Raw genomic sequence first — 27,146 nt, 5'->3', positions numbered from 1 at the left:
ATCGAGATAACGTTCGATATAAAGATGACTGAACAAAATACCATGAACACCAGCACCATGAACTTTACATTTAGAACTACTACACTTGATCTGCACTATGCATGAGTAACTTTCCTACGCCTATCAAATAAAGATGACCTGATAAATCCTAATATAGAGTTTGCAATCGCCTGATTAGACGATTGTTCAATATTTCACATGCGAAAAAAATGTCACATTTTTGCTATATCAAATCTTTTAGCTTCAAAACTCAATAGTAAAAATCATTACTTTAATCCAACCCTGATAATTCGTACCTACATGTTAACATAGCTCCTTGAGACCTACAGACCGTTTTAAAATAACAAACAAAAATGACTTTCCGGTATGAAGTGTTCATACCAGAAAGACGCTTTCGGTTCACTCTCTTTCCTAGGTATTCGCCGAAGACGCATGTTTTCACAACTCCCTCTGATTTTTTGTTCCTGTAGCAATTAGACAAAATATCAAGAATAAGTCTTTGCTGTTGAATCGCAAAGACAATAGATGCACTGTGCTGAGGTCTCCAATTTTTTTGTTTATTCTTGATAGACGTGATATTTTTTGTCGTGATAGACGTATTTTTAAACTTTTTAAATTGAAAATTTAAAATTTTTAAAAAATAAGTGAATAAAAATCGTGACAGTAACAAAATAAAAAACTAGTTTTATTAATTTTAATTATTTTTCTTACAATGATCTTTACAGAACTTTCGACCGGATTTAAAGATAGTTAGATTCTTTAACAGCTATAGTTGATCCTTGACATGGAGATGCGATAGCATTGCTGTAGTCGTCGAAGAACTTGTTGATCTTAGTAGTACTTGAACAGTGCTGTTTAAGTGTGTCTGGGAAACATTCAGTGGCTGGTATGAATTTTCTAAAAAAAGTAAAAAAAAAATTAATCATGACGTCGTTTTTTGTTAAACGCGTTTACTTTGTTTTGGTTAACGCGTCTATTACTTGTTTTCCATTATAACTAGTTCAAGAACTAGACCTTTTATGGATAGTTGTAAATTATTTACTCTTGTACTATATCATGTATTCAGAAGTTAAATTGGATATAACGTTGAATTAAAATCGATAGCAGATTTTTAATTTATCTAAGATTTGCCGATGACATAATACTCATAAGTTAAAGAAGAAGAGGAACCACTCTGCATGTTAAAAACGGTTAAACACAAAACTAAGAAAATCGGTTTAAAAATGAATTTAAGTAAAACAAAATTATTCCTAATTAGAAAGAGAACGAGTCAACATAGTTTTACTAGTTTTGGTTTAAACTGTGAATCGTATACTATAGAAATTAAACAATTTGATTATCCAGTGGCGTACCATTATACCAGGTAACTGTTATTTTTCGATCACTTTATCTACAGTCCTACTGGTACGTCTGTTGCATTAATTAAATTTACGTGTAGTGGTTTTGATATCCAGGACCGCATGATCTCAAATAACACTCAAATAACACTGAAATAACTTTATAAACAAACATAACAATGAACAAAAAGTCTTATGTCGGTGCAACTTTAACTAAATATCCACCTCCTTCATTTCCTCATAAAACTCAAGTTATTATTTTACATGCCATTTCTTAAAATGTTCTTTTTAAGTATATAAAAGCTGTAGGTGACATTGTTACCAAGTAAAATAGCACCATTGCTTCTCGAATTTCAAATTCAAATAATCGTATTTGTATTCATTTAACCTCCGTTGTAGTAGTAGACGAAATTCTACTCCAAAATTCCAACTAGTTAAAACAAAACTGAACTTATGCAGTCATCATCCCTTCCAATATAAAGGCAAAAAAGAGCACTCCTTTTCAACTTTCTTCGGTGGCTACACCGGATCCAATAAATAACCAAATACCTCCACCTTGTTTGAAAAAAACTAATATCTGACTGTATCTACAAAGTCCTACTGGGACGTCTGTTGCATTAATTACTTATTACCCCTGCTAACGTATTCTCGTATCAAAGGTATCTCCCACAATACCGCACCTCATAATCGAAAAGGCACTTAAAGATATCGAATTACAAATAGCTTCTCCTGTTGATTCGTAAAATATGGTTAACTTACTGATGATAATGCACACATAACTAACTTCTGAAGAGTCTCATACGTTATTCCTGATATTGAAAACTTTTTAATTCCAACCTCTCGCTTAATAACTTACGATAACACCCCATATAGAACATTTGTGTCTACTGATAACTAAGAATGATTTTTGTATAAACAAGCTGGCCAAAGTGAACTTTTTCCGCTCGCTATCTCCTTATATGTCCTTATCTCTCCCCATATATATATATATATATATATATATATATATATATATATATATATATATATATATATATAATATATATATATATATATATATATATATATATATATATCTCCATCAGAAAGCAATCGTAATCAAACTAATTTACAAAATGTAAATTTTGTAAATTAGTTTGCCCTCCAATACAAAGGCAAAAAAGAGCACTCCTTTTCAACTTCCTTCGGTGGCTACACCGGATCCAATGAATAACCAAATGCCTACCACCTTGTTTGAAAAAAACTAATTTTCCCTATGAACTCCAAAAGAAAAAAAAAGAAAATAATATTAACAGGGGAACATAAACTGACACTTAGTTTACTAAACGCAGTTCAAGGTATTTACAAAAATAATCCATCGGCACTAATTCTTACCGAAACACTTAGTTTACTAAACGCAGTTCAAGGTATTTACAAAAATAATCCATCGGCACTAATTCTTACCGAAACATATTTTATTACTGTCCTAGAAATTACATGTGGCATCACAGATCCACTTATGAAGCTGTTAACTTTACCTCTAACATACGAGGGTTACTAAACGACTTATCACTTCTTCATTTAGAAACAAAGAAGAGGTCTTTTAAAAATGTCATTACGACTAGACGACAAAAAGAAATTAAATGACAACTTAATACTAATGACTGTGACAGTATGACTACCGCGGCAGTCGCCGCATTGCTCAAAAACTTACATCGATCAAACTGGTAGAAACTTTAAAAAAAGTATAGCAGAACGTTAATGGGCTTTCAATAATAGGAAAACAGATTCTACATACAAAGAATCGAGTTATGTGGAAAGTGGAAAAACGAATGGCAATCTTCTCCAACATCACTGAAGCAAATTAAAAATGACGTTAGAGCTTGGGAACTCTCAACGAGGAACAGAAGAGATCAATTGGTGATAACGAGATTACGAATTGGAGACACGAGACTTTTATTGTCTAAAAGTGATCCACCTATTTGTAAAACATGTAATGTACAAGTTACCATTAACCATTTATTAATTGAATGCCCTAGTTTTGCCAATTTTCGTGTCGCATTTGATATACCTTTAACAGTTTAAGTAATTTATTAGGCACTAATTTTTCAACAAATATTATTGATATTTTATAAACTATTTTGTAATTCTGTAACCATTATGGTGGATGCGGCTGTAATTTGTAAATAAAAAAAATGATTTAGTAAGGATGACGAATAGTATTACTTAAGTATATTACCTAGTTATCTGTAAATTAATAGTAGGAACAGTAGGTGCAATGTATTTACCTGCAGAATTCTTGTCGGGAGGTAGGAATATTTTCATCGTCTCCGGTTTTTTGAGACACAGTGGTTAAGCATTTAATATACTCAATTTGTACTGTATATCTACCCAAGTTATTTATGCAACCAACAATTTCCAAATCTAAAATGGAAAAGAATATTTAACATTAATAAGCACTTCACTGTTTTCATTATTATAAAGTGATTTAGTTTGAAACTATCTGGTGATCTATATTAGCAGATGAATATAACCATATCCATATAATATTAAAGTACATATATTTATATAAACATAGTTTACGGACCCATCTAAAAATATTTAATTAGAGTAGATTATTTACATTTAAATCACAGTTATGAAAATCAGACATTTTACCAGTAGGTAATAAATTTCTGTAAAATATACTTTTATAGATATTTTTGTTGAATGGAAGTAAACCACAATTAATCGTGAATAAATAAAGAAAATTACATTCATTTTTTATTTTGTTTTAATTTATAATAAATGTCTACAATATTAGAGTTGAAAAATTTAATCCTCTGATTAAGAGGTTTAGATTACTCTATTGTTGATTATAGACTATGTTATTCTGACCTGATATTAACTTGTAAAAGTTGGTGTATTCCTACCAACAACTTGTTCTTTTAGTACCTATTACTAGCCTGATCTTGCTGCCTTGATGTGTTCGCAACCTAATTTGCTTAATTGAGGATTACGCCTACTTCCTTATTTTCCTCTTTTTACTATATGTTTCTTTTTTAGCTGTTGCTGCATGTTTCCATCAAACTCCCTTTTTTTTAAAAACACTTTTTTTTAACATTCATGCCAATTTATCCTAACACTTAGTGGTGATAGTTCTCCAACATAAAAGTTATCATTACACTTTTTTAACTATTCCATATATTGTTAGTTTTTTACCTATAATAAGCACAGAAAGTTCAGAATTCGATATCAGTCGCCAGCTATCAAACTATGGTAAATTTAGGTGAAAAGTTAGTGTGTTCTAAAATATTCTCTTACAGTTTTTTTAAAAGTTTATAGGACGGAGCTTTATAAAAAAAAACTACAGGTCTTATTGTGTGGTCCGGTTTGTGTAGTTTAATGAAAGAGTATAATTTAGGAGGCTGTGGATTTATGATATTGAGGTATTTATGTTCTACTATTTCAACATAAAAGGGCTTTCAATAATAGAAAAACAGATTCTACATACGCACTTCACCTTCTAACTCATAATCATTCTTTTAATGACGAATTTAAAATTCTTCGCATTGAAAATAAAGGCCTTAAGCTATCTTTGTTAGAATCTATGGAAATCAACAAATTAAATAACACAGATATAATTCTGAATGACCAACTTGAGAAAAACAGTTTTCCCCTCCTTAACCTATTTCATTAGAAACTATAAAGTGTAAACGCATGCCAAAAATAGATCACTTGAGAAAGGCAATTAGCCGAAACAGCTGTAGTGATAAAAGTTTAAAATAATTTTTGTGGACATTTTGAAAACAACGTTTTCAGTGTTTTATTGTTACATAAAATGAATTTCCATCAAGTTACGGTCGAATCCATCAATTATATAAATATATATTAACACAACTTTTTGTTTTATTTATAATGAATTTTTGTCTTTAACTATATTTAAACTTAAACCCTCTTGATTCAGAAGTCTATACGTTTGTAAGACAACTCCCATCGCGAATTAAGATATTGTGTGCTTATGTTTACTCCACTTACCTTTAAATAGATCTTTGTCATCGTACATATAATTAACCATCGATTTTGCAAGATCCAAAACGAATTCTGGGAAATATTTTTGGTCATTAGACAAACAATCTTTAGTTTCTCTAATTGCGTTCCGACTGCAATCAACCATTTTGCTAATAAATTCATTCTTGGGAGTTTCAAAAATTTTGGTGCTGGACATACAAGTCTTCATTTTACTATAAGTAGCCTAAAGCAAAATTAATTTAAAACAAAAGAAAGAGTAAGCTATATATTAATTAAATACATGTATATCTACTCTAATTTTACATACCATTCGTTAATAATATATTTTAGTAATGGATTCTGTACAAATGGTAAGGAATAGCTTATTTTTACAGTCAAATAATATTGACATGAAAAGTTAGGCAAAATATACTTAAATCATTTAAGATTTTAGTTTTATGTAAAATACGAATTTTTGTTAAATATTGATAGGGGTACCTCACCCCATTATTGATCCTATTGATGAGAAACCATTAAACTAACGTAAACGTTTACAAATAGCTCAGTCCTCAAAGATTTGACCCCTGAAAATCATTACGAACAAGTTAAATTTTACTGAGAATATCAATTTTCGGACTACTAAAAAGTTGTAAGTAAAAAAGATTACCAATTTTACCCCCTTGCTTCCTCCTAAATTCCCCATCGTAGAGGGGTAAAAACTAAAAAAATCGAGTTACCAGGAACCCGTATGACTTAGAGAAAAATGTTTTAAATAAAAAATGTATAAATTTTAAGTTGTGGCAACAAATATGAGGCATTTGAAATATGACGCAAATATGACGAAAAAAACGCAGAATTTAAACTTTTACATTACAAACAATCGCACGTTACGGGAAATACCTTTAAGAAGATGGTTTTAAGTGTAGCTCGTAGCAGAGAATGGGTAAATTAATAAAAAATGTACTAGCATAATTAAAAAAGAACATTTTTAAATGTTTTAGATCGTTTGTAATGTGAAAGTTAAATTCAGCGTTTTTTATGTATACTTCAAATGCCTCACATTTGTTGATAAAACTCAAAATTTAAAATTTTATGCTATAATTTTTAAAGACTAGGCTCTAGTTAACGAAAATCCACAGAGGCGGATTAATAAAAGGGGTAAATTGTATTGATCTCATAAGAATCATAAAAATTGGCACAGATCGCTCCACGTATATTTATTTAACGACTATATAAACTCAGTTAATTTGAAACCAAACACAAAAATTGTGTATATAAGCTGCACTATTTATCTGTAATGGACATCTTGATTTTTATCGATAGGACACTTGGATCAAAAGATATGGAATTTTTAAAGTCGAGCTAATACACATTTTACTGAACATTAATTTCACGCCAGTAACTGACGTTAAAAATTGCCGATCGCACTAAGCGTTGTTTCTGAGAGAACGGTTCATTGTACACAAAACACGGTAATAAACATTTTTATTCAAAATATTTTAGCTACATTTTTTATTTGAAATATTTTTTTCTATGGCGTACAGATTCTTGGTAAATCGATTTATTTCCGTTTTCCCCCATCTACGAGGGGGATTTTAGGAGAAAGCCCACCGGTAAAAGTAGTAAACCTTTTTGCATCTTTTTTCGCGTCCCAAAATTGACATTTTCAGCATAATTCATCTTGTTCGTATGATTTTTTGAGGTTCAGTATCATTTTTGTCTATGACGACTGGAGTAAAAAACAAAATCCTGATCCTAGGCTTATTTGTTAGCAGTTCATAACTCTCCAACAATTGGCCTGGCGATCAAAACTACAAACTAAGTGATTTGTTTGGGTTTTACTAATTTATTAACTAAGCTTCGTAATATTAAAAATAATTTAATAAATTGATATTGTAACTGCAGTAAATTTGAGCTGAGGCCAACTAGGTATGATGCTTTAACTAGATTGTAGATAGACGGCTAAGGTCAAAATTTTAGCCGAATCGGTCTCGTAGTTTTGTTTCGACCGCGTGTAAAAGCGGAGGTGTCCGCGGATTTTAGAAGAATGTAAGAAGAGCAAGATCGGTCGGTGATTCAACGGTCGGCGATATCGGTCTTGTTATTGCAAGGGATATCGCACAGCCAAATAAAAGAGCGCTTATTGAGCGCTCTTTGCGCTTAAAAGAGCAATTGAATGCTGAGTACGGTGACTATTTTCGTATTTTTCAGACAAGTTAAAGAAGTTGGAGCATTGCTGTTTCAAGTCAATGTATCGAGCTAGAATTAGACTATGTTGAAAAATAAATCGTCACTTTTCGAAAATTTTCGTATTTCTTTTGTAGGGTAACTACTTATCTGACTGCCCCAATATATAGCGTATCAAATGAATTAGTTATCAACAGAATTTGGACTGAAAGCTTAAAATGATAAACTTAAAGAGAGATAAATGTACAATAATATGTAAACACATAAGAAGAGTTACAAGGAAGAAGTGAATAAACCAGGTAATCCACTCTCAACATTCTTGTCAAATCTGGTCTTTGTGTGGGTAATAAAAAAAGAATATTAGCCATAGAAAGCAAGTCAAGTATTAAATATTATTAGTTATTAGCATATAAAGACGATTTTGTATTGCTCGCTAAAGCAAAAAGCGGCGTAAAGGAGAAAAATTTAGGTACTTTCTTCATTAATTCCATAGAGACTGCAAAACAGTAAACTTAGGAATAAATTAGGCTTATGTAGCAGGAGTGCTATAAAATCGAAAAGCAATCTGCATTTAATAAAAATAAATGGGTGAATGTTAAAAATGTAACCAGCAGATACTTATAATATTATGCAGTTATTATAAAAAATATCACAGACCCAACATAGATACAAAGTTATGGAAAGAGAATGCGAAGACAGGACTGTTGAAAAATTTCAATAAATCTAAAGAGGTATAACTAAAAAACCTACCCTAAACGGTGATAATAAGAACAACCGACGTATTTATGAAGATTAGATTATCCCACAAGTAGATAATCAAAGACTGGTTATCTGGTAGAAAAAGTAATTAACATAAATTTGTCGCTGAAAAAGAAAATGATAATTTTTAACCAGAAGATATATTGAAAGTATTAAGAGTTGATGTTACGTAATAACTATTTAAAGAATAAGTAAAACAAGAGTACCTAAAGAAATTATTAGAACCGAAATAAAAATAACAAAAGAAACAACTCTTGTGACGATTTGATGACATAAAATCTCGTAAAACTAAAATCTCAAATTTGATAATTTTAACAAGTAATAAGGGAAAAATCACTGATCCAGTGTGCTGGTAGAGCTAGAGATTTTCTGAAAATTCTAGCAGTGCCACACATTTTTCTCATTTTTTAAACGAATTTTAAATTGGTTGTTCTACATTTAATAAATTTTTGTAAAACTAAAATATATTTTTAAATACATAAGCAAATATTTAAATTCTTAACTCAACCAAAGTTTATTTATGAGCACATATAATTCCATTGTCTATTATGACCATATTAAAAAAATCAATTTTCAATAATAAAGTGTTGTTGAAACTTCCCAATTAATATTTGAAATTTTACCTGTAGATCGTCGGCACCTGAAAGGGATAGTCCATTTTTCTTACAATTATTGATAATATTCCTCTCAGTTTGTGCTAAAAATGAACCTCCCATGGATCCTAGGGCTTGTCTGGTGGTTCTTCTAAGAACTAAGGACATATTTGTTAATGTATAAATTTATGAAAACATATTTCGGCTTCCTATGTTTAACATAGTGAAATGAATTCATTAAGCAAATTAAGTTTTTTTATTATTAACATAAATAGGGTTATTGACAATTTAAAACTTAACACTTAATTTTTTAATAATGGGTATGACCTCCTCTTGCCCTAATAACATCTCTTATACGATTAGGCATAGATCTAATCAAGTTTGCTATTGTTGCTTGTGGGATGTTAAGCCACTCTTCTTCTGCTGCAAGAATAAGCTCTGGGATCGAGTCTGGGGTATGAAGTCTAGCTCAAATTCTTCGCTTTAGCTCATCCCATAAATGTTCGATCGGATTTAGGTCACGACTATTTGCTGGCCAGTCTATAACCTGAAAACCGACTTCTGCAATGTAATCTTGCACGATTCTTGCGGTGTGTGCCCTTGCATTGTCCTGCATAAAGATAAATTCGTCTCCAACGTAGTCGACGTAAGGTACCACATGAATTGCTAAAATCTCCCCGATATATCTGGCAGCAGTTAAACCTCTTCTTCCGTGAACACAGTCGTCCCTACGAATGAACTCAAGATCGGTTCGTGCTCCTATAGAAATTGCACCCCAGATCATGCAGGAACCACCCCCATAAGCACTCCGCTCTTCAAAGCAGCATTCTGCAAATCTCTCTCCTGGTCTCCGGTACACTTTTCTTCTTCGGTCGCTACCATAGAGGCATATTTTGGTCTCATCTGAGAACAGAACAGATCCCCATTGTTCCAACGTCCAATTCCGATGATCCTGTTCAAAACGCAGGCGTGTTTGCCGATGAGCTGGAGTAAGTTTTGGACTATTCACCAGGTTCCAGGTTGCCTATGAAAGGATCCAGCCTCCTTATAACGTTGGCACACTCTTCGAACCGATGCGCTTGTCATATCCAATTGTCTAGAAACAGCTCGCTGACTAAGTACATTTTCGATTAGAGCAATAACTTGCTCAATATCAATAGATACATAGACGCTTTGAACGTGAAATCAAATCTTTTCTGTCTTTTTCATTTTATTCGGATCTACTCTGTATGAGTACGAGAAACAAATTCGTTATGATTTCTGCCTAGATGAATAGACATGTCGTGGAATGCAAATTTTAGATTCCCCATGTCTCTTTTTAATATCTTTATCATCGTCTGGCCATGTCTTGCAATTTTTAGAAGGCTCCAGATTAAAGCAGAAATCTGAATTTATTTCGAAACTATCTTAGCGATTTTTCTATCAGATGTCGCTATTGCGTCCATAATGAAGTCATGTTATTGTTGCTTCTAATAAGACAGAGAAGATTATTTTTCACGTTAAGAACGGCTATGAATAACTATTCTGATGAGACTTTTTAAGTCGAAATAATTATCAATAGATACATAGACGCTTTGAACGTAAAATCAAATCTTTTCTGTCTTTTTCATCATATTACTCTTTTTCTTTAAGTTTTTTTAATAACAGTTGTTATTCTATGTACTTGTTGTACTATTGAATGACTGTTTGTAAATCCGAATTGAAAATCAGGTTTGTTGACTAAAGGTTTAATTATTTTTATTAACAGTTAGACAAATAGCTTATATCGGGATGGCAATATCAAGATAAATCTATTTCAATCTGTTTGTTCCGCTCATTTTTCTAATTTTCTCAACATCTGAATTGTTTTACAATTCAGATGTTGTAAAAACATGTTATAAAAACATTTTAAAACATGTTTTTAACCTAAACATGCTTTCAATATTATTAGCATAATGATTGCCTTTTATGGTAGTTTTCTTAGCCAGCCAGCTGAAATTTCAGTAATTCCAGTAGTTTTTGGGGTTAATGTTAGTATTACGTTCTTAAGCTACTTTCATTGGAGCCATCATTTTTATGACCATTTCGACTAGATAGACTGGAATTGTGAAGTTGTGGATTTTAAATTTCCTAGTTGCTTTCCATAATAAGTAATTTTTATCTGCAGTAGAAACACGATTAGAAATAAAAAGTTTTTCTTATAGTTCCAACTTACTCAAACCATTATAAGATATCGTAGAATGTGTCTAATTTGTTTAAAAGTACATATTAAAGCCAATCCATAATATCGATATTTTAGTTGTTTATGTACCAAGGGTATTAAATAGATGTTTATGCCCAGAGGGCGACGATGTTACAAACCAGAGGGCCTCTGGCCCGAGGGTTTGTAAAGCGCCCGAGGGCATATACATCTATTATACCCGCGGTGCATACAAACTTATACGTCATACTAGTTCGGTATTGCACCTACAAATAAATATGTTATGTTATGTTGCTACGCTACGGAAATGCTGTCAAACGTGTCAAACTAAACCGTCAAAATGCAAGATATTTTTGAGATCCCTAACCAAATTTAAAAAAAAGCAGAAAAAGCAACGCAAAAGTTACTACCACATAAGTCAAGAGATGCCTACGACAAGAAATATGAAAAATTACAGCACTGGATGACAGAAAACCGTGTAGAACATATGCGTGCTGGACATAAAGTATACTATTACGTAGTTGGTAACTAAGCAATAAAAACACAATAATACACTAGTATGACATAAAATTATACAATACAACCATTGAAAAAAATGTATCCTAATTATAAAGGCCGTTTATTAAATTTTTTGTTCAGAAGTATATTCTCTCCTTTTTATTATACGGACACATAATAAGATATATTTTCGTTGACTATAATATTTATATTGTGTAAAAAACATTTATTACCTGCTCTCTTTTCGGAAACTTCCTCTGCATTGGCCAAACCTAAAATAAATATATAAGCTTACCGGAAAATTGCATAAATAAACATCTTACTTAAATTGACGTTATTAATCAAGAAAAAATGAAAAAAAAGTAAAAATACTATTTCATTTTGAAATAGTATTTTCAATTTGAAATAGTATTTTCACTAGTAGTGGTGGGCCTCATTCATATGAAAGTACAACAAAACTTAGTAGTTTTTTTATTAATAACATTGAAACCCTCTTCTAATCATAAAAAAATTTTCACCAATGGGTCTCACATGCCTCACCCGATCGAACGTGTATTTTCTTTGTATACCTTTATGCGCTATATATATATTGTTATGATATGTAAAATCAAGAAAAATATTGGTTTGTTTAAAAATATTTCAAAGTTCAAAAAAAAACATTAAAATAATTCAGATAAGTAGGATAATATCCAACAAACATTTCGGAGAAGGAAAGTTATTAAATCCTTGGATTTCCTGTACTAAACATAGTGTAAGCTTTGCATAAATTATTTCTTTGTTATACTTGAGTGACCCGCATAAGTTTAAGTGAAAGCCACAGATAATGAACGGGGTTTTTCAAAATACATTAATGCAGTGATTAAAGACAATAGAAGGGATTATAGAAAGTGGTTTTTGTTAGTTTTTAAGAATTATAGAAAAATATTATTTGTAAATAAGTTTTAGGAAATTTATAAGTATAGGTAAAAATTTGTTTGTTATCGAAATGAAAAAATGGGGGAATTGTGACGAGTTGTGATTGGCGGAGATTGAAAAAGGTAGGATAAGTCTGTAGGAAAAAGTTTAGCGAGATTGAGGAGAGAGAAAAGATATAGTGAGTTGGTTTTCCAAATCTGTAAGAGGAACAGTGATTGTTCTTTGGCTGTTCCTGAAATGTAGCAAGCAGTAGTGTTGAATGTTAGTGAGTTTTTGTGGAGTTAGTGTATCTGACAGAAGCTAAAGCAGCAAAATATTGTAAGTCATATTTCTCTACTTATATTCCAAGAGTCACTGTTCAGGCCAACGAGAGATTCAGTTTATCGTAAAGAGAAGATATTCCAAGAGTCAATTTTCACTCGGGCCAACGAGAGATTCAGTTTATCGAGAGGAGAAAGGCTATCATAATTTGAATGATTTGTGCTTTTGAAGGAGATCATTAAGGACGATATACTTGCAACAATCTGTGTAAGATTGCTGATTACATAGGGAGCGGTTGAGAGGAGATAATACAGTCTACAAGGAACAAGGATTTGGACCACTCATCATCAGAGAGAGATATTTTTGTTTTCTGCAGTTTTTTTTTCTTTTATAGATAACACAATTTTTACTCGTAATTTAGAAAGGATATAAATATTTTGATTAGGAGAGTTAGAATAGTTTGGGATTTTGAGTTTTCAATTAATATTGTTTGTACCATAAATTTTGATTGTTCACGTACGTAGAACAAAATTTTGAGAGTCCTTATATGAGATTTGTTTATTGAAAACTTTTGAGTGTGAATTATTTCATTATTTTATTTCAATATATAGTGTTAGATCATATGTGTTTTTTATTATTCCGGTATTTTCTGGACCTTACCTTTCACATGCAATAGCATAGATATTGAAGCACGAATTTAACCCTGAGATAAAAGAATTAAAAATTGTGATAGAGTCATAATCATATCATTTAAATAATTTTAATTAATCAAAAAAATTAATTAGCTAATTATTGCTTGGCGCACCAAGACTTTAAAAATCACAATAATATATATATATATATATATATATATATATATATGTACTACAGCTAACTTTTAATGAAGATTATATATATATATATATATATATATATATATATATATATATATCTATATATATATATATATATATATATATATATATATATATATATATATATAATCTTCATTAAAAATTAGCTGTAGTTCCCCGAAACTGTTCTCACCCGACCGAATGTAATTTTTTTTTATAACTTTTTACGTCATGTATTATATACAATAACCTTCATAGAACTCTTTAATTACAAAAGAACTGTTAGATGTGATAGCGTATCATTTTTTTTATTTCTTTATGCTGCAACCACATGGGTTATTAACGACCTAAAAAATATAATACAGGTAAAGTTTGAAAAAATTACAATAATTGATACAGTCCTGAGTCTTTACGAAAGCTTATTGTGTTTTTTTAGTGTTCATGTTTTTTCTTAAGGCCTCCTTTATATTATTTGGGATAGTGTGCTTCCCTTTTGCTGCTTCATATGTTTTGCACCGAGTTAGTATATGCTCCACGGTGAGTGTCCCTACTGTCCCTTGACAATTCTCACACATTGGCGGCACAGTCGGCGCAAAGAAGCGTTTATGTGTCAAATCACTGTGTCCCAGCCGCAAACGCGCTATTCTCACTTGGTCGTGTCTGTTCGCTGTGGGTTGGAGCCACGGTTTTACTAATTGTTCGATTTTCTTGAGTTTACCTTGCGATGCACTCTACTTATTGCGCCACGCACTCAACACTTTATTTTTTATTTCTGACTGGAAGTTACCAGAAGAAACCTCATTAATAAGAATGGATTCCTGGCTGAAGGATGCTAAGCGGATCAGTTCATCTGCTTTTTTTGCTGTTTTACAGCTTTCGCTGTGATACCAGTTCTTGGAAATTGGATAATACTTACAACCGATTGCAGTGATTTACTTAAATATATGTATCCAAATAGATGAAAAAAGTATATTTTATCTACTCATGATTCCAATATTCAGTATACAAATCACTTTCACTTAGTTTTTTACTTAATTACTATTACATTTACTTCAATAATTACTGTTTAACTAGCACGATAAATGAGTGCTTAACCTTTAACTACACGCGCTGGCGTATTTTGTACGCCAAATTTAATAATTGTACTACAAATATATTTAAAAATTTAAAGACCGACCCTGTTTATGTATCTAACCTATCACTGGAATGTGCTTTACAACTGGTTTTAGTTTCAGTAAAATCGGCGTTCTGAGAAGGTCGTAATTAGCCGTTTATTATTTGTTGTTCCCGGTGGTGTACAAAATACGCCACGCGTGCAGTAATGTAAGTATAATCGTTCAATTGATTTTTAATAAATATGGCACAAAATTAATTTTTCTTTATAAAGAATGCTATTTCTCATGTAGATAAAAAATTTTATTAGTAATTTTATTTTTCCAGGGATCAGATTCCAGTTAGAAATCCCAATCGACTTACTGATACTGAACTCCAAGCATTCGCTGATGCATTATTTCGAGAAGAAGATGAAGAGGTAATTGGGGGAGATCCTGATACTTCGGACGAAGAAGTTATTTTTAACGAAGAACCTAGTTCTGACTCGAATGGAGAATCAAGTGAAACTTCTAGCGAAAATGAAGATGAATTGAGTTCAGAAGACTTCTATGAAGGCAAGGATGGAATAAAATGGTATAAGTCTTCTTTGAAAAGTAAGTTTAGTAAAACTAGCAAAACGAACATTGTAAAAGTACTTCCTGGACCCAAAGCGTACGCTAAAGATATTACAAATGAGGCAAGTGCTTTCACTAAACTATTTACTGATGACATTATTGAAAATATTGTTGTTTGTACCAATATGCAAATAGAAAAGATGCGTCCGAATTACAATCGCGAAAGAGACGCCAGAAATACAACCAAATCTGAAATTATGGCATTGATAGGACTTTTGTTTCTAACAGGGCTTAAAAAACAAGGTCATACACATTTTTTGGAATTGTGGACAACTGATGGAACGGGCTCAGAAATTTTCAGAGCTTGCATGAGCTGCAACCGATTTTTGTTTCTCTTATGTGCTCTTAGATTCGACAATAAAGAAACAAGACCTCAAAGAAAAGCTACTGACAAACTTGCCCCTGTACGATTTATGATTGACCGCTTTTCCGACAATTGTTATAATAGCTATACATTAGGTGAACATTTGACAATTGACGAAATGCTTATTCCTTTTCGAGGGAGATGCAGCTTTTTACAGTATATCCCAAATAAGCCAGCGAAATATGGGATAAAAGCGTTTGTATTGTGTGACTCACAAACATTTTATGTGAGCGGTATCGAGTTATACTGTGGGCAACAACCAGATGGGCCTTACAAAAAATCCAATAAGCCAGAGGATATTACCCAACGATTGGTTGAACAATGGAACGGAAAATACCGCAATCTAACTTGTGATAACTGGTACACCAGTTACAGGTTAGCAACAGATCTGTTAAAAAAGAAGACTACAATAGTTGGAACATTAAAAAAAAATAAGAGAGAGATCCCAAAAAATTTTTTACCCAACAAAAGTCGAATAGAAGGTTCATCCCTTTTTGGGTTTCAACAGGAAGCTACACTTGTGTCATTTGTACCAAAAAAGAACAGAGCGGTCATTTTACTTTCCACAATGCATTATGATTCTTCTATAGATCAGGTCACTAATAAGCCTAGTATTATTATGGACTATAACTCTCACAAAGGTGGCGTTGACACCGTAGATAAAATGTGCTCTACGTATTCTGTAGCAAGACGTACCCGTAGGTGGCCTTTAGTTATATTTTTTCAGATGTTGAATGTGGCAGGAATAAATAGTCAAATATTGTATAATTTTGCTCACTCCAACAGTCCAACTAAGTTTAGAAGAAATTTTTTAAAATCTTTATCGATATCATTGATGAAACCACATCTTTCAGAACGAGCTGAAATAAATACTTTGCCATCCAACATAAGGCTTTTTCTAAATACATATAAGCAGCCTCAAATCGATCAACCGAATGACGAACCACCAGCCAAAGTACGAGGAAGGTGTTTTTCTTGTGGTAGACAGAAAAACAGGACTACAACGATAACCTGCAGCATTTGTCTTAGATCAGTCTGCAAGGATCATTCTGTTGCTGTTGTCACTTGCACACAATGTCAAAATAAAGATGACAGTTTAGATAACGTGTGATAAATATTTATCATTTTGACTGTTATTTCTTATAGTAGTATTGTGTATACCTATTTAGTTTCAAAAAATTTGTTGATAACAATTTCTTTCTATATGACTTACTCAAAATGTTTAATATTATTAATATGTTAATAAATAAAGTTTATAACAGACAACTAATTGTATTTTTTCAAAAAAAAAACAAAACCGCTGTTTTTAAGTGTATTCTCTAGTGGTGTATAAAGTACGCCACGCGTGTACTTATGTTATAACTTGATGCGCGAGTAGTTAAAGGTTAAAACACGTCTTTCTCACTTGGCGGTCAAACATCGACTCATTGCGTATCATTGCTTTTATTGTTTACGTCTAGTCGTTTAGTACAAGTGTGTGCATTCCTTTTATTCTCGACAGAAGGTTTACAACAAATATTATTTGAATAAATTAGCACGATACATAACAGCATGCCGTGGGAAATATGCTGACCGAAATTGACTACCGATATTTTCTGTATGAACTTTTTTGTTTAATTTGTTGTGTGTTATTTATTACACCGCTATTTTTGTTTCTTATAAATAGAATAGATGCTTTCGAGTTATCGTTTCTAATTTTGTTGTAAACTAAAAATAAGATAAAAATTCAAAAATGCGAAAAATCTTGAATATTGTAATTATATTAATTAACTAATTTAATACTAATAATAAAAAAAAATAGACTAGGACAAACAAGAGACTGCATACGAAAATTGAACCCAGTACTATGGGATAAGAGCATCAGCATGAAAACAAAGAAAAAAATATATAATACCATGACAAGAAGTATCCTCACTTATGGTGTGAAAATTGGACAATAAATAAGAAAACCAAAAACAAAATAAGAGAAACAGAGATGGAATTCCTAAGGAGAAGCTGCAGAGCAACAAGAAGAGACAGAATAAATAACAAGGGGATTAAGAGGAGAATGGGAATGAACTCCGACATAATAGACTACACCGAACAGAAGAGATTAACATGGTACGGACATGTCAGAAGAGCAGACCAAAATCGGTGGATAAATAGAATAACAGAGTTGAGCCCGATAGGACGAAGAAAGAGAGGCAGACCCCGAAGATCTTTCAGAGATGAGGTGGACGAAGAAATGAGTAGAAGAAACCTACAGGAAGGGGAATGGCTAAACAGGAAAAATTGGAGAAAACGGTTGAGTGAAGGAATACAGTGAAAACTGTAGAAATCCTTGTATATATATATATATATATATATATATATATATATATATATATATATATATATATATATATATATATATATATATATATATATATATATATATATATATATATATATTAATTAATATTAGTATTAATATATATATATATATATATATATATATATATATATATATTAATTAATATTAGTATTAAACTAATATTAATTAATTTAAAATGCCACAAGAAAATAGCTTCAGAACTATATTAAAACAGTTAACTCTACTATTATAAAAATACACAACAGATAGATAGTTTAAGAAAATTTATTTAATTTTTTTATTCTTCGAAATTTGTCATTTAAGACCTCATCTATAATGTTTATGTAACTTTATTTCGCCCGTCCGCTGGCGGGTTAATAGAAAATGTTTCGTGCAGTATTTTTGCACTTTTGTACTGCTTTTTTATAATTTAATATATAATTTATAATAATAAGGCTTCATCGTTATGGAAGGAACTAACACTGAGCAATAACTGTGAAAATAATTATATATTTCTAGCAGCATCCAAATATCCAGAACTTGGAAAGCTCTATATGTTTTGTTTAATTTTATAACATGATGGATTGTTAAAGTAATTCCTCGACAAATTGAAAATTTTTAAAATATTTTTAAAAAACTACCAACACTAACATTGAAATTAAAGACCAGAAATTCTACCACTGGGTAGAAGACAACATTTTGACAGAATTTCAATGTAACATTGTAAAAGAATTTCACAAAACACAAGATGGTTCTAAAAGTCCCCATAACTGGTTTTCACATTTCTTTAATGAACAACTTGTAAAGCTTATAACATCAGAAAATAATCGGTATGCTTCTGTAAACAGAAGAATCACCAACAATAAGTTCCGGTGTATGAGGTCAAAGCTTTTTTGGGAACTCTAATATTGAGCGGTTATCTGAACAGGAGAACTTTTTGTTGACGTGAAAGAGATACTTACAATTAAGTTGGGACGGGATTCTCATACACGAGATAAATTTAAATTTATTATATAAAATTTTGAACTGACAGATAACTTGTACCTCAACAAGGAGATAAGTATACAAAAGTCAGGCCTCTGTTTGTTAACTCAAATATTAAGAAGTTTTTTTTTTTTTTATTTAAAGAAACAAAGTCGCATCCACCCAAAGGTTATTAGCGACACTCCTGTAACATTTGTAATAATATTAAATTAACGTTTGTAACAGTCAATCATTGTAACAATTAATTACAATTTGTGAACAATTGAACATTTGTAACAATTAATTAAGTTAAATTTTGTGTAACATATTTATACATTTTAAGTAACCTAATAAATTGTCCGGAACTAAACTTTTGTTGAGTAGTGCTTTCAGGTTATTTGGCAAATTGTAAGACTGTCTTTGATTTACATATTTAGGACAGTCTATCAAGAAGTGCTTTATACTGTCTACTGTATTGCATGCTTCGCATTTTGGTGGTTCACTATTTGAGAAGAGATAGGCATGAGTATACCTACAGTGTCCAAGTCGTAGACGTGTAATAATAGTTTGGCATCTTCTACTTCTGGCTGTGCACTTCCATGAAAAAATATCACTTTTGATGGTTCTGAGTTTCGAACTAGAGTCACTCCACTCCCGATTCCACGCACTTAACACCTTATTTTTGAAATAAACTTTTAGATCGCCTGCGATACTCCGACACTCTGTTTCTGATACGTCACTGGTGATAGCGTTACGCGCACTAGTATCTGCTTCTTCATTCCCTTCTATGCCTATATGAGATGGTATCCATAGGAAGTGGACTCTTCTGAAATTTTCTTGAGCTTTCATTAATTCGGCCCTGATAATTTTCTCAATGGGGTGTTTAGGGTATACATTTTGCATAGCTTTGACTGCGCTGAGAGAGTCAGAAAGGACTAGACAACAAGGGATGTTCTTAATATTTACTTGCTTGATGGCTTTGAGCAAACCAAATAGTTCTGCAGTATAGATGCTTGAATTTAGAGGAAGTTTAAATTGAAAAGTGTCATTTGGGGTTACCACTGCTACTCCAACGCCAAGTTCCCCTTTGGATGCATCTGTATAAATTTTAATCCACTCATTGTATTGTTGATCTAGGATTGAATTTAGTTTAACTTTAAAAATAATAGGACTAGTTTCATGTTTATTATATATGCTTAACGCTGTAATGACTTTGGGCTGTTCAATAGTCCAAGGTAGATAGTTATTGGTATTCGTTTGAAATACTGTTGGGAATTGAATGTTCAGTCTGGAGCTATATAATCGGATTCTCTCGTAATAAGGTTTGGGAGCACGGGGCTTATTATTGTAATAATTAATATATTTGTTACTAAAAGTATTACAGTAGAGGGGTTTTTTTATATTTGAGGCTATAGATGTAGCATGCGCTAGAGCTAAGTACATTCTTCGGTAATTTAGAGGTGGTTCGCCGGCTTCGCTCAGTATGCTTTCGGAGGGAGTTGTCCGGAAGGCTCCGAGTGCAATTCTAATACCAGCGTTGTGTATGCTGTCAAGTTTTTTAAGTAGTGTTTTTGAAGCAGATGCATATGCAATTGATCCATAATCTAATTTAGATCTAATTAGTGTTTTATATATTCTCAACAGAGTTTCCTGATCTGATCCCCAATTTCGGTTTGCCAATGTTTTCATTAGATTCAGTCTTTTATGACATGTTAAAACTGTTTGTTTTATATGTTCTTGCCAAGTAAGTTTTTGATCAAACCACATACCTAAGAACTTTGCCGTTGGTTTAAATGGTAGCGTAGTGTTGTATAATTTTAATGTAGGGGGCATTGATGAGACCTTTTTGGAGAAGACTATACCTGATGTTTTTGTTACTGAAAATTTGAATCCGGTCGTTAAGAAGTTTATGAAGTACAAATTTTTAAATAAACTGCATTCTATAGATGAGGCAATGTTCCTTATTTCGAAGAGTACTTATGTAATATATTTATCGATAGAAAAAAGATAAGATACAGTTACAATTTATGGGATGGTATATAAATTTTTGGCTAGTCCAGGGGTGGCACCAATTGTTGCCAAGATGAGGGAGCATAAGTTGAGATAGTTCGGTCATGTTCAAAGTAGATTACCCAATACGAAGAATTACTGATCTGTGGGTTCCTGGAAGTAGTAGGAGAGAAAGACCAAAAAAGGCCTAAGGGAGACGCTTAGACAGGACATGTCGGTCCAAGATAAAAACTTATAAAGAAATGTAATCAAGGAAGCCAACTCCGCATAGGGATATAGGCAAAGAGAGAATGATGATAAAATTGTTGCCAATACTTGCTAGTTTAAACCATGTCAAGAATCATTATCTTATATTGGTACAATATGTACAGATTATGAAGTCGGAGTTTAATGTTGTATTGCAATATTTTGATAAACTAAGAAAAAAATGGCCCGATGAAAAATTACATTTCGTTTTTGTCAACTTTTGTATCTGTACTCCCTTTACGCAAAAACTGACGAAAAAAGATTTTTAGCACCGGCAAGGTTAGAGAAAATAATCGTATACAACTCGTCTGGTAAAACGGTTTGTTTTCGAAAGAGAAGAAAACGCTCCAGATATGAACAAAATAGAGAATCTTCATCTGTGATACTAGTACTATTTATAATTCCAATTAGAACAACATCAACTGGTATATTCATATGTATAATGTAAACTCAAGAGGAGTCAACCGTAGTGACCAAAATATTAGTCTCAGCCGCCTTTCTATGCGCATGGAGGAAAATTGAATCCGTTATCAAGTAGAAAACCCATTGTAACATATATGTTACAACAAAATAATAATCTCTGGGTCTTACTCGGTTATCAAACTAATCGGTATAATCTACCTAGATAAAAATCATAATTTATTTTCGAATAGTTGTTTAAATGGTTCTAACCTACAAATGTATCCTTCACAGAATATTTTGTGGTCTTAGAAAAAGGTACAAAAAATAAAGAAACAAATTGCGACATACTTAGGTGAGTCGACAAAAAAAATTTACATATGTAAATATTCCTAAAATATAAAGAGTACACTGTGCATAAGGTAAATACTTGTTTATTGTATTATTGTATTTTATGCTATTTTATTGTATACAATAACGGTAATCAATTACAAGCCTTATGGATTCAAAAGAGTTGGGACTATGTCATTAAGCAATATGGTGCATAATATTACACAGTGAAAAATAATAGTTTAATATTGACCCTAGGTTGAAGATAACAAAGTGGTAACATAATTATATTCGTTATCTCTAAGCGATGTCAAAAGTCCGGTAACTAAAGAAAAAACTCTCAGTACTGCCAGCTAACCTTTACATACGCAAATATTCAAAAAGATTAAATCATTGTAAACGCTACTGGGCTCTGATTTGAACCGTTGCAGATTGCAATGTTAAAATGACTGTATATTTAAATATAATGTTAACTATACTAAATGTAAGTTAGTTGTATATCTGCACAAAGGTAGAAATTGTTTCTCGCGCAAAAAAAGTATTTTAGTTGCATAAGAAGCAATATTTTTCTTTACTCATACGACGCAATGTGTAACTTATTTTTTATCTTAAATTTAATTAAAATTAATAACTAAATTATATTAAAAATTAATAGTTGAAAACTTTCTAAATTTATTACTATTTTATTATAATAATATACTTTTTGGTGGTAATTATTTAAAGTAAAACAAAATAACTTTTATTTATACTCTAATTTAACTTTTTCTTGATTTTCTTGAAGGAATACTTACCAAGAACTACAACAACTGTTAACACTATCCACTTCATCGTAATGCAGTTTGGAACTCGTCACTATCACAGCTACTTTCAGTTCACTTGATCTCTTCAACCAAGCTGTATTTATATATGCTTTTAAATACTTGACCTATTGATAAAATAATAATTATGGGAATTTTAGTAGATAATTCATAGTATTATATTTTATAAATTTGTGGTACGATGATAACCTTAGACTTCTAAATAAGAATAAATTGGCTAATATTGGATTTATTTTGAAGAATATAAGCTTGTTATTTATAAGATGACAATTGTGTTAAAACAAGCAACTTTATACATAATGCACTATACAAGGTGTGCCTAATATAATAATTTCTTATATGCACTTTTTTGTTTTAATCATATAATTATCTATCTGCTTATTCAAGAATACGTTATCAACTTTATTTTTCACACTTTTGTGGTATTTCCAGGTCTTATTAATGTAAACTATATTTTTATATCTCAGGAAATAAATAAAAATAAATAAGAAATTTTTCTGGATCTGCTAATGATGATTCAGCTGTACATATTGATGAGAGGGGATCAACATAATCATACTAGACAATGTTAAGGCGTATTTTACCTTGCTCAAACCTACATGACAATTCCGTGTCTAAAAGTTACTATTACAAACTGTCTACTAAAGGCAACATGCTACATCTATTTACATTTAAGGCTTTACATTGTGCACTAGGTATGAACTTATTGCTTTCATACTTGTAAAACCTAAATGGACCATCTTAATAATACAGCACACTTAAAAACAGTTAAGAATAAGAAAGAAACTATGATGAGGTCCTAATACTGCTATTTTGTGGTATCTTCGTGCTACAATTTCCATTTGGGAAAAACCGCAGGACCACTAAGTGTCAGGATAAATGAGCATGAAACATACATCAAAAACAGGAGCTTTGACAGATCATCAATCATTTTAAAAGATATAGACCAAAAACTACTCAAAGAAGCAGCAATCATCCTACTTATTGAAAAAAAATGTGTAGCAAACGTATCAGCAGAATCTGGCAGCTCTTCGTTGCCAATACTAAAAGAAGAAGTCGACAACACGAATATATCAACAATAGCCGAATAAGAACACCGAGACACATCATATTTAATTATACACAATACACATGCAACACACAAACAAACTACATAAACGCTCACTCACACATAAACGTTTAAGCATGTACAAATAATGCAGAAACGTACTTAACCCTTAACTGCTAGTTAAAAGTAATTACATAAGTACTATAAGTGGGTCTATACGACCCATTTTTTATATAAAGAAAAACAAATTTTTTATTTAAAACTAATATTACAAAACGAAGTACCATAGATCGTTTAAACAAAAATTGAAGTTATTTTTTGCATTTTTTGCATACTTACTTAAGCATTTTACACTCTGTGCAAACATAGTTTGTTTTTCTATCTTTTTTGGCTGGACAGAAATGACATCTTTTTCTTTTTTAATTCTCATTGGTTTAAGGAATACGCAATAGCTCGAATCTGTCAGGGTACATTGAAGTTATATATTATTTTCTTTATGTGTGTAATATACAATCTTTGGGCTAATTCTTTTAGGAATTTTTCCCGAGGGATAGAATTTCCTTTATTTTTTCTTCTTCTTCTTCCTTCTTGTATGTGGGCTTTAAAGCCTGTTTCTTCTTCAATATTAGCCTCCTAAATTGTTTAAATTGTCGCACCATCTTTTTCTTGGTCTGCTAATACCTCTTCGTCGATTTGGTGACTTATTTCATGCTCTTCGTACTATCCTATTCTCTGTCATTCTAATAATGTATTTGTTCCACTCCTGTTTCCTTTTTTTCACCCATGCATTTATGTCTTCTATATTGCATGCTCTGCTTATGTTTTCGCTTCTCTTCCTATCCAACAGACTTTTCCTTGATACTCGTCGGAGTATTTTTATATCTGTTGTTGATTTGTCAGGATTTGACTCCGCCGTGTATGTTAGTATAGGTCTTATTGCTTCTTTATAGAGTCTTGTTGTTGTATCTTGTCTTAGGTGTCTGTTCTTACAGATTGTGTTATTAAGAGATTCCGCTGCTTCACTTTCTTTACGCTTTGTTGTCGTACTTCTTGTTCAACATCTCCGTAACTAGTTATATCTATTCCCAGATATCTAAACCTTACTTCCTGCTTTATTATCTTTCCATCAATTTCGATTTTACATCGTAGTTGGTATTTTGATGTTGTCATACATTTGTTTTTTTTGCTGATATTATCATATTGTATTTCTTGGCTGGTGTATTGAAGATATGTGTTAATATTTGGAGTTCGTCTTCTGTCTCGGCGATTAATGCTGCGTCGTCTGCGTAACATAATATTTGATTTCTTTGATCCTCATTCTGTAGCTATAACTTTTACGTACTGCTTGTATAATTTAGTCCATAATTATATTAAAGAAAAGTGGACTTAACGAGTCACCCTGCCTGACTACGCTTTGTACTGGTATACACTGTGTTAGTTTTCCATTTACCTTTACCTTTGCCTGTATTCGATTATAAAAGTAGCTGTTTTCGATGGTCTGTATAATATTTATTGGCATGTTTTTTTTATACAGTAGGTGTAACACGTCTTCAACTTTGATGCGATCGAAAGTCTTTGTCAGGTCTATAAAACATAGATATGCTAGTTTATTGTACTCGATGGCCTTTTCTGTGATTTGCCTTAGTACAGATACGGCGTCTACGCGTATCCTCCAGATCTGGACCCTTGTTGTTTTATCTGATACAGTTGTTAGTTTACTGATTTTGTTGGTTATGATTTTTGTGGTAAGCTTAAGTGCGGTGTTCAGTAGATTTACACCTCTATAATTGTTGAGGTCTTCTTTATCTCCTTTCTTGATCATTGGTATGATTATACTAATTCTCCATGAGTCTGGTATCTTTCAGTGCAATTTTAGTTTTTGTATAAGTTTTGTCATCTCTAGGGTGATACTTTCTCCTCCGTGTTTTAGAAGCTCGTTGATTATTCCGTCTGGTCCTGGTGACTTTCTATTTTTGTGTGAATTTATGGCTATTTCTACTTCCTGAAAACTGATTTTTATTTCGTGTTTTAATTCAGGTACGTTATTGTGTTGATTTTTATTTTCCTTTGCTTTAAACAGTTCCGTCAGGTATATTTCCCATTCGTTTGCTATGTTATTTTATTCCTTTAATTCTGCCATTTCTTTCCGTTGGTTTTCTTATGAATCTCCATATTTTTTTTTGTGTACCGTATAAGTCGCTTTCCATCTTTTTTGTAAACTGTTCCCAATGTTTATTTTTTGTTCTTCTTACCAACTGCTTTGTTTCATTTCGGATTCTTCTATAGCTGTCTCGGGATTCTGGCGTATTTAATGTTTTGTACTCCGTGTAGTCCTCTCGTTTCTCTCTTTATTTGTCTTTTATTTCTTTTCCGAGCCAGGGTGTATTGTTGATTTTTTTTTTGTTTAGTATGACTTTGCGTTTTCCTAGAGATTCTGTTGCTGCTTTTTCAATGTTGTTTTTAATTTATCCCAGCTCGCGTTTATATCTTTGATGTCGTCTATTTGTTTCAGCTGTATCTTCTGTGATCCTTTATTTAGAAACTGATATAACACACTGAAAGTTGATACCTGCAATACTTATAACACGAAAAAATACTCCCATTGGCCATCTTTGTCATCTTTGAGCTACAGAATAACTGGCACATTTTTTATCATAGGCATCCACACCGGTCTTTGTCGAATTATAAAATAAAATGATGTCGGGTTTTTTTGTTTTTTCATCAACAACATTATCATGGTGCATTGTAGATATCAGTATTACACTTTCGCCTTTCTTAGGTACATAATATACCATAATAACATCAGAAGTGAATCCAAACAAAGAATAATATTCTGACCTTTTTCTTCAAGGAAGAAATTCTGGTAAAATTTGGCGTTTATTTTTTTTTAATTGTGCCAACGTAATTAAATGTTTTTTATTAATTCACGAACCATTTCCACCAAAGTGTTTCAGCCATCGCCAGACACATTACGTCTCTTGCCATAAATTGGTCAAGTAACCCGTAAAACTACTTCGGTGGGATCAGAAAAGAGTGATTTTGCAGTTTTGTTTTAATTTTTGTCACTGTATATTTCTGCGTTGTACATGTAATGCGTATTGGAATCCGCCAAAATTTGTATTTCTAAGCCCAAGAAATATCCAGGTGAGTAGTTTTTGGGACAATTTTGTACAAATTGTTGAAATATATTAATTATTGGGACCAATTTAGTGTCTCTTCTTCTCTCAAAGCATTAAATTGCAGACACGACATTATAAAGGAAAATCCTGCTAGTGTCATTGTACAAACCCAAAGGAATATTATTTATTATTCCAAAGGAACGTGCTTTAGATGCAAGATGCTATGTCACATCCAAAAAATTTTCAAAAACCTATGGAA

At 31.7% G+C, this 27,146-nt stretch overlaps 1 protein-coding gene across 1 annotated transcript; it reads right to left on the bottom strand.

The window, feature by feature from the left end:
• Window positions 1–664: 664 nt before the first annotated feature.
• Window positions 665–22,808, bottom strand: LOC140439833 (uncharacterized). The gene is made up of 6 exons (XM_072529986.1): window positions 22,694–22,808; window positions 11,756–11,794; window positions 8,876–9,003; window positions 5,334–5,550; window positions 3,605–3,740; window positions 665–897 (listed from the first exon to the last, which is right to left on the bottom strand). The coding sequence occupies exons 1-6, from the start codon at window positions 22,728–22,730 to the stop codon at window positions 741–743; spliced, it is 714 nt and encodes a 237-aa protein (XP_072386087.1). The 5' UTR covers window positions 22,731–22,808; the 3' UTR covers window positions 665–740.
• Between the last annotated feature and the right edge of the window lie 4,338 nt (window positions 22,809–27,146).

This window comes from Diabrotica undecimpunctata, chromosome 4 (genome assembly GCF_040954645.1).
Source record: "Diabrotica undecimpunctata isolate CICGRU chromosome 4, icDiaUnde3, whole genome shotgun sequence".
Classification (NCBI taxonomy): domain Eukaryota; kingdom Metazoa; phylum Arthropoda; class Insecta; order Coleoptera; family Chrysomelidae; genus Diabrotica; species Diabrotica undecimpunctata.
Note: the sequence above shows the minus strand (reverse complement) of the source record. Positions and strands in the feature narration are given on the sequence as shown.

Bases quoted from the DNA above. Each gene is read 5' to 3' on its own strand.
- LOC140439833 (XM_072529986.1), bottom strand. From the start codon at position 22,730: ATGAAGTGGATAGTGTTAACAGTTGTTGTAGTTCTTG. The intron at 9,004-11,755 runs GTAATAAATGTT...ATATGTCCTTAG, and splicing joins AGTTTCCGAAAAGAGAGCAG to TTCTTAGAAGAACCACCAGA. The intron at 3,741-5,333 runs GTAAGTGGAGTA...TTTCCATTTTAG, and splicing joins TGACAAAGATCTATTTAAAG to ATTTGGAAATTGTTGGTTGC.